The sequence below is a fragment of the Mustela nigripes genome, chromosome 10 (assembly GCF_022355385.1).
Source record: "Mustela nigripes isolate SB6536 chromosome 10, MUSNIG.SB6536, whole genome shotgun sequence".
NCBI classification, from domain to species: domain Eukaryota; kingdom Metazoa; phylum Chordata; class Mammalia; order Carnivora; family Mustelidae; genus Mustela; species Mustela nigripes.
In genome coordinates, this window is record NC_081566.1 from 35,849,289 (window position 1) to 35,860,589 (window position 11,301).

The window sequence follows — 11,301 nt, forward strand, 5'->3', positions numbered from 1 at the left end:
TGCTAACGTACTAAACTTCATGTAATGAGGTTTACATTTTCACTATGGGGGAACAAACCAAAAAAATTACCTTATTCTTATCAATTAACCAAATTTGCAAGAAAGGAAATTTATGGAACATTACATGTTTTAATAAATACCTGATACATTACTAAAAATTATGTTTAAATTTATATTAAAGATTTTTAAGTCAAAATACTAAAATTTTAATGTTTACAATAGAAAAAAGGTTAGGAAACCTAGCAAAATACTCTTGAATATTTTTCTATGACCCAAGAAAACTCCTATTCTCATTGCCTTTACCACAGTAATGAAGACCTTCCAAAAGAACATTTCAGCAAGTAGCATAAAACCTGTGATTAAAAAAAAAAGAATGCTACTTTGACTTTTAAGTTATTATCAGCCTGAAGAGCTCCTCCAAATCAGAACTATTATAGAAGCTACTCCCAAACCACTACTTGGCAACAAAGATGAATCTACCTATTACCAGGTTAGGATAGCAGCTATTATCATGGCCCCTTGATTTCTTTCAAGTAGCTCCAATGGAAAAAGCCACAAGTGAATAATAAAGATCTCATAATAGCTCTTAAGAATTCTTTATATGGTAGAAGGCACTAAAATGAACTCTGGAGAGTTAAAAAGAAAAAAAAAAAACCCAACTCTCATCTCCTGATAAGAAAAAATAATTAACCTGACTTAATGCATCTGAGAAGGCTTTCTATAAATCAGACTTTTGTACTTCAAGAGCCAGATTAAAACCATATATCAAAAAAGTATGTAGATATTGTCTCATAAGTACACATAGAATATTTCTAAGTCTGCGGAGGTTCGTGGGTCTTTTTGTGAAATGCTCAATATGTTCTACTTAAAAGGAGAAGTGTGAAGTACTTACAGTGCTTAATTTGCTAGAGGTAATAATGATGCGTCTCTCATGTAACATGCTGGCATACAGCTGCAGCATGTTATTCACATCCACGGCAACAAAATATTCTGTAAGATTTCTCTGTACAATTGAAAAGTCATCGTGTAAGTTGGAGCTCATGGTGATTATGAAGGAAAATATTTTATACATTTACCAACAACTCTTAAAGTTCAAAGGATGTTATTATTAAAGATGGTATTCATTAAAATAATTAAATTTAATACTATTCTGCTGCCACATGAAGCACATAACATTCTATTATTATTTGAAACATAATCCTACCCCAGGAAAACATTTCTCAGAGGGTAATCAGAAGATCACACATTTTCCACTCTCCCTCCCCCAAGTACTTATAAAAGAAGCTGATTTCCGGGCCCCAACTGTACACTTGCTGAATTGTAATCTTCAGAGTGTGGCTCCAAGTATCTTTTACTTTTTTTAAATAATTCCTGATAATTCTTATATACACTGAACTTGGAGAAATGCTATTCCAGAGTCTTTTTATGTTTGCCAGTCACTCAGTAGGCAACATCACTGCCTGATAGTACATATTATGTACAAGGCACCCCAAGGATGAGATGGATTCATAAAGCAGATCTTTGTTCCTTTATTAAGGAAAACTCCTTGTTTATATCCCATGTCGGACCTATTCTATGCTCCTATAACCAAATACATTTTGATGTTAGCTTAGCTAATTTTCTTGATTTAAGACTTTATTTTCCCCACATAAGGTCAAAATTGGGATAAGCTACATTAACTTTGACTTTGAGAAGTTCTCCTTCTTACTTATTTTTAACTTTCTGTACTCAAACATAAGCATCCTGGAGGGTTATAAAGTAAAGAAGAGACTGAATAAGATATGATAATAAAATGAAACTGTAGTATCAAGTAGACTATGACCTAGAAGGTGAAAACTTTTCATTGGGCAAGAAAACAAGAAATCCAACAAATAGTTTATTTGATTTCCAGAAGGCAGAAACTTTACCAGGACAAATTTGTAATGGCAGGGTATATCACAGAATCTGTAGTATCAGAGAGTGATGTTGAATTTAGTGGGGAGAAATTCATTTACTGTTTTCTATATCTGAGGTCTATCTCACTTTCCAATTCAGTTCTTCATATGGATTATTTTTATGGCATTCAACCTTGGTATTTTCCTATAGTCTCAAAGAAAAATAATTTCTAGATGGATAAGTATTTCTCAACACAGAATGCTGTGTGGATAATCTATATCAGGCCCACATTAAAAACAGTCTCATCTAGTCTTTTCATATGAGTTATATGGACTCGCCTGTACTAAAAACACCACAGTCTTGGTTTAATATTGGAAAATTTACAATTATCTCTCCAGACTTCATGCACTCATCACCCATGCACTTTTGGAAACCAAACACTTAGTAGGTTTGAAAACATTTTGGGAAGAACAGTAAAGTTCTGAAAAAAATAACTATTTCTGGAAATTTATTTTTTCCTATTGATGTTTCTTTCACTTTTTATTGAATTCTTTCTATTGATCCATTGTATCTTTCCAAGAGAAGTTGAAAAAAATTATTTGAGAAAATTTCCTTTTCGCACAGCAACCAAAACCCTATTTGTCACTTCTACTTTCCATGTAAATTTTCCCACAGAATATTAATTTATAAAAACTATTAAAACACTGAAACTATTTCTAATATGGCTACAATTAGGACTTTAAATAAAATACAAACTTTAGTAATTTTTATAATTTCTTGTAGTACCCCTCAAGTCCTACAAAATATATATCATGTAAATCAAAATCAAGAAATCAAGTACAGGGGGCACCTGGGTGACTCAGTCAGTTAAGTGTCTGCCTCCAAGCTCAGGTCATGATCCCAGCATCCCAGGATCAAGTCCCATTATTGGGCTCCTTGCTCACTGGGAAGCGTGCTTCTCCCCTGCCTGCCATTCCGCCTGCTTGTGCTTGCTCTCTCCCTCTCTCTCTGTGTCAAATAAATAAATAAAATCTTTAAAAAAAGAAATCAAGTATAGGACATTATGATTTTCATGGAGTTATGCAAGTAATCTAAAATGCTACAGTCACTTCACTAAAGTAATTATGTGTATAAAAATATTTCCCATTGCCAGTATTTATCCCCTACCAAGTAGAGTCATCTGAGATATTTCCTCTACCTCATCCCGGGGAGCTCAGGACCTAATATACGTGTGTGTGTGTGTGTGTGTGTGTGTGTGAGAGAGAGAGAGAGAGAGAGAGAAAGAGAGAGAGAGAGTGTGTGTGTGTGTGTGTATGTGTGTGTGTGGGTGTGTGTATGATCCCACTGAACTATCTCAAATGGTAGAAACAGTTTTTCTCATAAAATTTTCCTTACCTACAACCGATATTAAGAAGGGAGTAAAACAGCAGACACATCAAGAAGAAAAAGAGGTAACAATACTATTCCTATTTCTTATTTCTAACAAAACAGGTAATTACAATGTATTCTATTTCTCTATACAAAAATCTTTAGGCACTGAGACAAAAATGAATATAATTCATAATATGAGTAGCATTAAAAAGTACAGAAAACAGAAAACTTACACTCTCAGGAATTGTTGGGAGTCCAGTTACATCTGGGGCAATGAAGTAGGAATGCTAATAAATAGAAATAAATCACGTAAGAAAAGCAGAATTAAAATTTTGTAGCAATATATATAATTTGAAAAAAATAAGAAAAGATACATCAACTAAATTAATAAATGCCAAGGATTAACATTCAGGATTTGCTGAATTTGAAAGATTCTTAAATAACATGGTATTGAATAATAACCTCAGACAAAGAGTTAAGTGTTGGTTAAAAACATTCAACTTTAAAACTGAAAATAATAATCATGGGAAAAGTTTAAGACAAAAAGTACGTTACTGAAAAATATATAGATAGATAGATATAGATATATAATACACACATATACATATAAATACATTTAGGGAGACTGGAAAATAATGAGGTTTGCCATAAATTCCAGAGTGTCTGTGGTAAGTCACAACAAAATCTTCTGGTACAGATCAGCTACTATATTATTCAGAAAGCAGCAATAGGACATAATTTTTAAATATTTAAAACCTTTTAAAAATGTAATTATCTCAAAATATGACCCTCATACGCCCACTGAACAGTAATTACCTTCTATAATATTCAAAGCAATACAACAGTTCATAGATCTATTTATATAAAAAGCATATTGTGTATGTCTTCATGTTCCCCATTCATGTTCCCAAATTTTACCACCCAGAGTCAGTAAAACTAAATCACCAGAATTGTTTTATTTTCTGTTCATATTAATCTCCAAAATTATTTTCCTATCTTAACCACATAAGGACATACTTAATACTGTCTTATAGTTAAAAACTGGAAAAGAAACATTCTAGCCAATACTGGGCACAATTAACCAGTCAGAACAGGCTAGTTAGCACAGTCATAATGTATAATTTTCCAGAGTAGAAGAACAATATGAGATAAATCACTAGGTCTCCTGAGACCTTGTGACAAAAAATGTGACAGAAATCTCATGCTGTGAATGCACGTTAACATTACTACTACTGACAATGGAGAATATGCATAGATTTGGTCTCTATTAACTACTTTATTTGGAGGGGTTTTTAATAGTACTATATTTCATAAAACTATGCTCTAAAAGATAGTATAAACAGAAAATATACTCCAAATGATTAATTTTCTTAAAAGAGACAAATTAACCATTTCCCAAAGGACTGGAGTAAATCTTAAAAACACAGTGAAAGAAGTAATTATTTTCTCAATTTAATAGTGATTTTTAGAAGCCAATGACCTTTTAACTCACCGGTACTAGGAAGGGCTGATCTTTCAGAACTTGCTCACTGGCAATAAATATCTCTTGGTTCTTATAATATATGAGAGAAAAAATGAATATTTTACTTTCATGGGGGAAGTTTACACAATTTGCTGTGTACCTGAGACAAATTCATGTAGTTACATTATCCACAGTATCCAACTATAATTATAAATGCTATTTTAAATGCTGTTTTGCTAATTTTATGCTAGAAAAATCTCAAAGAAAGTATTTTCATTTTCAAAAGAGAGTAGAAAATGCTGTGGATATTTAGTGAATTTGAAATGTACTTTCAAAGTAAGCATTTACATTAAATATTAACTTTTTATACGATCTCTGTGATATTCTTATAGTTTCAATGTCAAGCCTTGAAAAATTCATGTGTTGGAGCATTCACAAAATATGGTATTATAAGAAAGTAGAGTAGTTTCCCAAGGCTTCTCACATTTTTCTATCAGAAATTGTGCAAACAAAATTTTCTTTCCACTTTGTGGAAGAACAATAATTCCTAGGATGATCAGTCGTTACTGGGCATCATAAAACTAAAACCTCAACAAGTAGCTGAGGACAATGTTTCTGGATCCCAACTCTGCCAGTCTGGAACAGCACAGCACTAGACATAGCACTTTGGTAAGCTCTAGCTGAAATCAAATGAAATTACTAAATGGACTTTACACGAATTTAGGACTTTACACGAATTTAAGACAATATTTTATCAACCAGCTGAATCTGCCAATTCTTTAGATACTGTATTGAGAAAAGGTGTACAAGATTTGAAAGCGACCATAGACATTGACTCAAAAGCTTACAAAAAGGCTTAAATTATAGAAATGAATACATAGAATAGAACACAGTCACTCAAATTTCCTAAACAAGATTATTTCAGCTATGGTACAAAATATGTTATCCAAATGAAATAAAATTTCAATTCATTAACAACTAATGTTAGGATAGCTTTTCATAGTATATCTAGATATATTATTTCACACAATTCCCCAAACAAGTTTCTCAAAAATGGACTCACTCAATTTCTCATATGAAAAAAAATAATCATCACAAGATATTAACTTTTTGCTAACATCACACATTTAGTGACCATGACTTAAACCAGTATCTTCTATTTTTAGATACTAAGAGATCTAATAGTTTTTGATATATGACTCTTACTAATAAAAGTGAAGTATTTCAATATCCAGTATTTTTGAAATGTATTTTTAGAAGATATTTATTTACTCCAGAACAAATGACACTCCAATTTAAAACCAACACACTTTTTTAAAAGATATTATTTATTTATTTACATATAATGTATTGTTTGTTTCAGGGATACAGGTCTATGAATCATCAGTCTTACAGAATTTATAGCACTCAAACTCCATTAACGATCTAGGATAGCCACCCTCTATTATCTTAGTACCTATATTTCCTTTACCCTATAACAAAGTGTTAGAATCATTTTATAAATACAACTCCTTCAAAGAATGACACTTATTTTTGATAATCCAGACCTTTTCTTTGATCTTGATGTTTTTCCTTGACCTTTCTACTTCATTCCACTAACCACTAACCTTGCATTCTTTTGGGTTTAGTGACCTACAAATCTGAGTTTCTCCTTAACTTCCTTAACTTCCTTCTTCTAATTCTTTCACTTGACCTCCTTCCTTCTTCTATATTGTATTTTGGCAATTAGACATCAGCCTCTGCTTTATTCTCTCTATATTCTGTCCTTTAAATAGCTCAAGTATTCTTACAACTATTTCTGCAGATGATTGCTATATCTGGGTTAAAAATTTCACGTTATCCTTAGATTTCCAGTGTGCAATCTCCAAATGACTATTAAATATTTCCACTTTGGCAGTGTTCAAAAAGAGGGTGCAGTCATAAAGGTACAGAGATCCTGGGGAAAAAAGAACAATTTATGCTGTTAACGACACAGGAAAGTTTCACAAAGTGGGAAGTGAGCTAGTTCTAGACTAAAGATGGATAGTCTACAAAGAGGCTTTAGTAAAAAAGGAAGATGTACAAGTGAGAAAACTCGATGTTCATTCAAGAAGATGAACAGAACAATGTGACCAGAGTAGAGAATCAACTTAGGGAAAAAAAAAAAGGAGAGAGACAGAAAAATGAAAAGGGAGACTGAGGCTAAGTAGTGTGTGGTCATGAAAGCCTGCTGGAAAGACAAATTCTGGACAAATTCTACAGAAAATGGGGAGCTTTTAGGTTTCAGAAAGAAACTTTATATAGTTTAAGGAAGTTTAATCTGATAAGAGTTTTGTAGAAAGGATTAGAAAGAGACACTCTAAAGTAAGAACTATTTAAAGTGCTAAGCATCTGAACCAGGGTGCTGACAGTAAAAATAGAACAGAACAATGTCAGAGAATACTATTATTAAGCAAAATTATAGGAAAAATTTAAGCAAAAGAAAGTTATTACCAAAGAATATAATGAAAGTAACAATTTCTTTATTGTGCAAAAAAGCAAAAGACATGTAAATATGATTACATATACTTCAATTTACTTTTTCTTTCAATTTTTCTTGCATCATTATATATTTTTTCTTCCTTATAAGTGGCACAATTTACCACTACATTGGAAGAATTAAAATGAATATAAATAAATTTTAACATTTTATTTGGTATGTTGACTATTAATGAAAACATCCACATATGTGATCATTAACTTTGAACATTTACAAAATCTTCCAAAATACTAATGTGCACATTAAAACTCTTGGCAGTAAGTAATCTACACCACCAAAGGCTTAGGTTTGACAAACTTCAACCATATTTTCAGTGTTTGGTGTTTTGTTTTGTTTTTTTTTAAAGATTTTATTTATTTATTTGGCAGACAGAGATTACAAGTAGGCAGAGAGGCAGGCAGAGAAAGAGGAGGAAACAGGCTCCCTGCTGAGAAGAGAGCAGATGTGGAGCTAGATCCCAGCATCAGGCTCTATGGAGATCTGGGATCATGACCTAAGCCAAAGACAGAGGATTTAACCCACTGAGCCACCCAGGGGTCCCGTGTTTGGTGTTTATAAGGGAAGATGGATCACAGTGTAGGGAAAGAAGAAGCTTTAGCCCACAATTTTTATCATATAATTAGTTATATGCTAAACTTTCAATTCTTATTATGTACTGTTTTCATTTTAGGAAGGGTATTGTGCATGTGTGTGTACATGCGTGTGTGTTTCCTTATTAAGGATAAAGTTTACCACCTGAAAATCAATATTCCTTACAAAATATTCTCATAGATTTGGTTACTGCTACTGTAAATTTTAAAAATCTGTGACTCACGATCTATAAAAATATACATCTAAAATATGATAGTTGAAGCATGGCAAAAAGTCCCACTATCATCCTACACTAATGTTACTAGCACTGACATTTCCCTAGTAGCAGAGTTTGCTGAAGTTGTATGTGTTCTTAAATGACAAAGTGCTATGACAAAAAAAAAAAAATCAATTAATAACTCAATACTTACCACACTCAAACTGACAGGAGTGTTTGCCTTTGGTACTGGGTGGCTATAGAGTGATTTGAGAGTTTCATTCAAATCATTTTCCTAGAGTAAAATGAAAAAGTACATTTTATAAATGAATTATATAGTAAGTGATGTAATTAAAACTACTTGATAAATCATGCACTATGCCTTTTCAGATTAGACAAGTTCAGATTAGACAACTGCTTTCCTCAAGAATGTTTCAAATAACAGAAATTGAAATATTTAAATTTAATAAATATGAAAAAGATAATCAAATATCTTTATCCAAAAAGCATAACAGCAATATTTCTACTGAGTACAGATCTCTATTTGGCAAAACTTCATTATTATAAAATACGCTAATGCTATCTATAGAGGAAATCATTTAAATCATTAAATTCAAGAACAATGGGATTCAATAAAAACAACAACTTTTTATCAGATCACTGAATGCTTCCATTTTCCATTTTAATTTTAAAATCTTAAACTTAATTTTTAAGGAATAGATACAGTTTAGTATGATCATTGTACTAAAATACAACATACAGGTTATTCTACATAGTTCATTTCTAAAGAGCTACCAGTCACTACTTGACTCACAATAAATGGAATTAAATAGAAGATATAACACATCTAGTTCCCTGAATATGTAAAATAATAATGTACCTTGATATGCATGCTCACTTTTTCCAAGTTATGCATATAAACCCAATAATAAATATATAAAGGTAGCTTTTTATACACATGATTTTTATTCTTAAAATATTTAGGTGTGGACAATATACCAGAGAAAATGACAATTGTTCAAAAATGGTAATAATTAATATTAAGGAATTTGGATATGAGTCTTATAACTTCTCATAATTTGTCTTATAAATTAACTAACAAACCTTAATAATTCCAATTTCTGTAAGTGTTTGTGAACTGTGTGCTCAAAACTGCCTATTTGGAATTCTCCCTAGAATGACTTAAAAGAAATGACTATAGAACTTATCTCTTGACCATTAAGAAATGAAATATATCCAGAGAATATTCTGGATGATATTTAATGCTCTGTCTATACAAAACTCCTATGACTACATAAGGTTTTTTAAAGTCTAGCTTTTAAAATATCTTTATACTTGTCTGATGTTGATTAGGTAAGGATAACTTCGATTATAAAATCTAAATATCAATCTATATAGCCTGTGACACTGGATTAAAAATAAAAAGAAAAAATATTACAATTATAGATTTACTTCTGGTTTTTTAATTAATACTGTTGAACCTACGATACAGTTTCCTCTGATTAGGAACATAAATGTAGTCTCTCTTATTTCCTCTTTTCAGAAAACTAAAATTATACGGATTTGTTCACAGTATTTTCTTTTATATATTTCAGTGTTACTGATGGTCTCAGAGAGACTGACATATTATAGATATGTAAGCATTAACTTAACAGTAAGAGTTTCTAAAAGTAAAGTATTCTAAATTTGCATGACTAATGGAATTAATGCTGGTTCCAAATGTATACTCATAAAAACAAAGAACAAGAAATAATCATAAAGTAAAATTCTGGTTTTAAGTTTCCATTGCTATACTTAAATTCTTTTATTTCCAGTTATTTTGCTAGGAAAATGACTGTATAGCTTCAACATAAAACTGTTCAAGTAAAAAATGACCTTCTAATGAATACTTCACAGAATTATGGATGTCAAGTGTAGAGGGGGAAATATTTACACACACACATACAAATATACCTGAACTTCTGACAAACAGCAAACCTTGCTGTTATGATATAATAATAAAATTTGGTTGCCAAATTAGGAGACTGTTTACCAGAAGCATAAAAGGAGTATCTTAATTCAATAATAATACATTTAAACTCTATTTAATAAGAAGTATCTGGAATAGTATTTGTGCTGAACTTGGGTTTTGTTTTTTAAAGATATTTACACATTGAATCTTAAAAGATGAGTGTTCTATCAGTAATCATGAGTGAGTGACATAATCTGGAAAGATAATTATATAGGAATTCTGGAAAACCTGAATGATTCAAGATAACTGGATAGTACATTATGTGTAAGAAAGAAGCAGTTTAGCCAGGAAGGAATATCAGAAACCAGATCACGGAACTTCTTATATGTCAGGCAGCAGACAAGTTTAGATTTTATTCTAAGAGAAAAAAGGGAACTATAAGAAGATTGTAAGCAGTGATATGATATAATCAGGTTTCAAAAAGAACATTCTTAAAAATCAAAATATAGTGGTACTTATAGCTATGAGTATGTATGAAATGGCCATAAATGTACAGAAAAAGAGAAAACTAAGAATACAAAAAAGAACATCAAAGTTTTAGGTATAGATAGATGAAAAAGATCAAAGAAAGACATTATATAGTTAGAAACAATGGAAAAACAATGTCAGGCCAATCCAGAAAAATACAATCTTGAGAGTAATAAAGTATCAACTGAGACTATTTTTTTAAAGAATATATTTATTTATTTATTAGAGAGAGAGAGAGAGAGAACAAGTACAAACGGGGGGCAGGGAGCAAAGGGGAAGGAGAGGGAGGAGGAGAAAGAAAGAATTTCAGGCACATTCCTCACTGAGCATGGAGTCTAACATGGGGCTCAATCTTATGACCTGGAAATCATGACCTGAGCTGAAACCATAAGTTGACACTTAACCAATTAAACCACCCAGGTGCACCTCAAATGAAAATTTAAAAAGATAACAAAGGATGGAAAATATACCCTGAATTTAAAAATTAGAAAACAATAACAGGCAATCATTACAAAATTTTTAAAAAACCTTTTATTTGAATTAAATTACATCAAATAGCACAGCTCATATCTTAGTAAATTAGTTCTTGTAAAAAAATTCAAACAATGATTAACGGGGAAATTTTACAAATATCATCCTAGAAAAGTTGATTAATTCAAAAGCACACTTCAGCGTTTTCATTTTTATTTTTAAGAAAAAAAAAGATAAAGACCTACTATCATTGTATTATTGTTGATGTGTTTCTTTGATTTTGTTATTAATTGGTTTATATAGTTGGCTGCTCCCACGTTGGGGGCATAGATATTTAA

General features: G+C 31.3%; 1 protein-coding gene across 3 annotated transcripts in view; it reads right to left on the bottom strand.

Annotated features, from left to right (window-relative positions):
- DENND1B (DENN domain containing 1B) overlaps window positions 1-11,301 on the bottom strand; it is a 285,595-nt gene that overhangs the window by 144,960 nt on the left and 129,334 nt on the right. For 2 of the 3 annotated variants that reach the window (XM_059413042.1, XM_059413041.1), the window contains exons 7-10: window positions 8,228-8,308; window positions 4,739-4,798; window positions 3,480-3,533; window positions 893-1,003 (exon numbers count right to left, since the gene is read on the bottom strand). In XM_059413042.1, the coding sequence (XP_059269025.1) occupies window positions 893-1,003; window positions 3,480-3,533; window positions 4,739-4,798; window positions 8,228-8,308 (306 nt within the window). The remainder of the gene's footprint in view (window positions 1-892; window positions 1,004-3,479; window positions 3,534-4,738; window positions 4,799-8,227; window positions 8,309-11,301) is intronic. The other variant, XM_059413040.1, reaches the window with a different exon arrangement.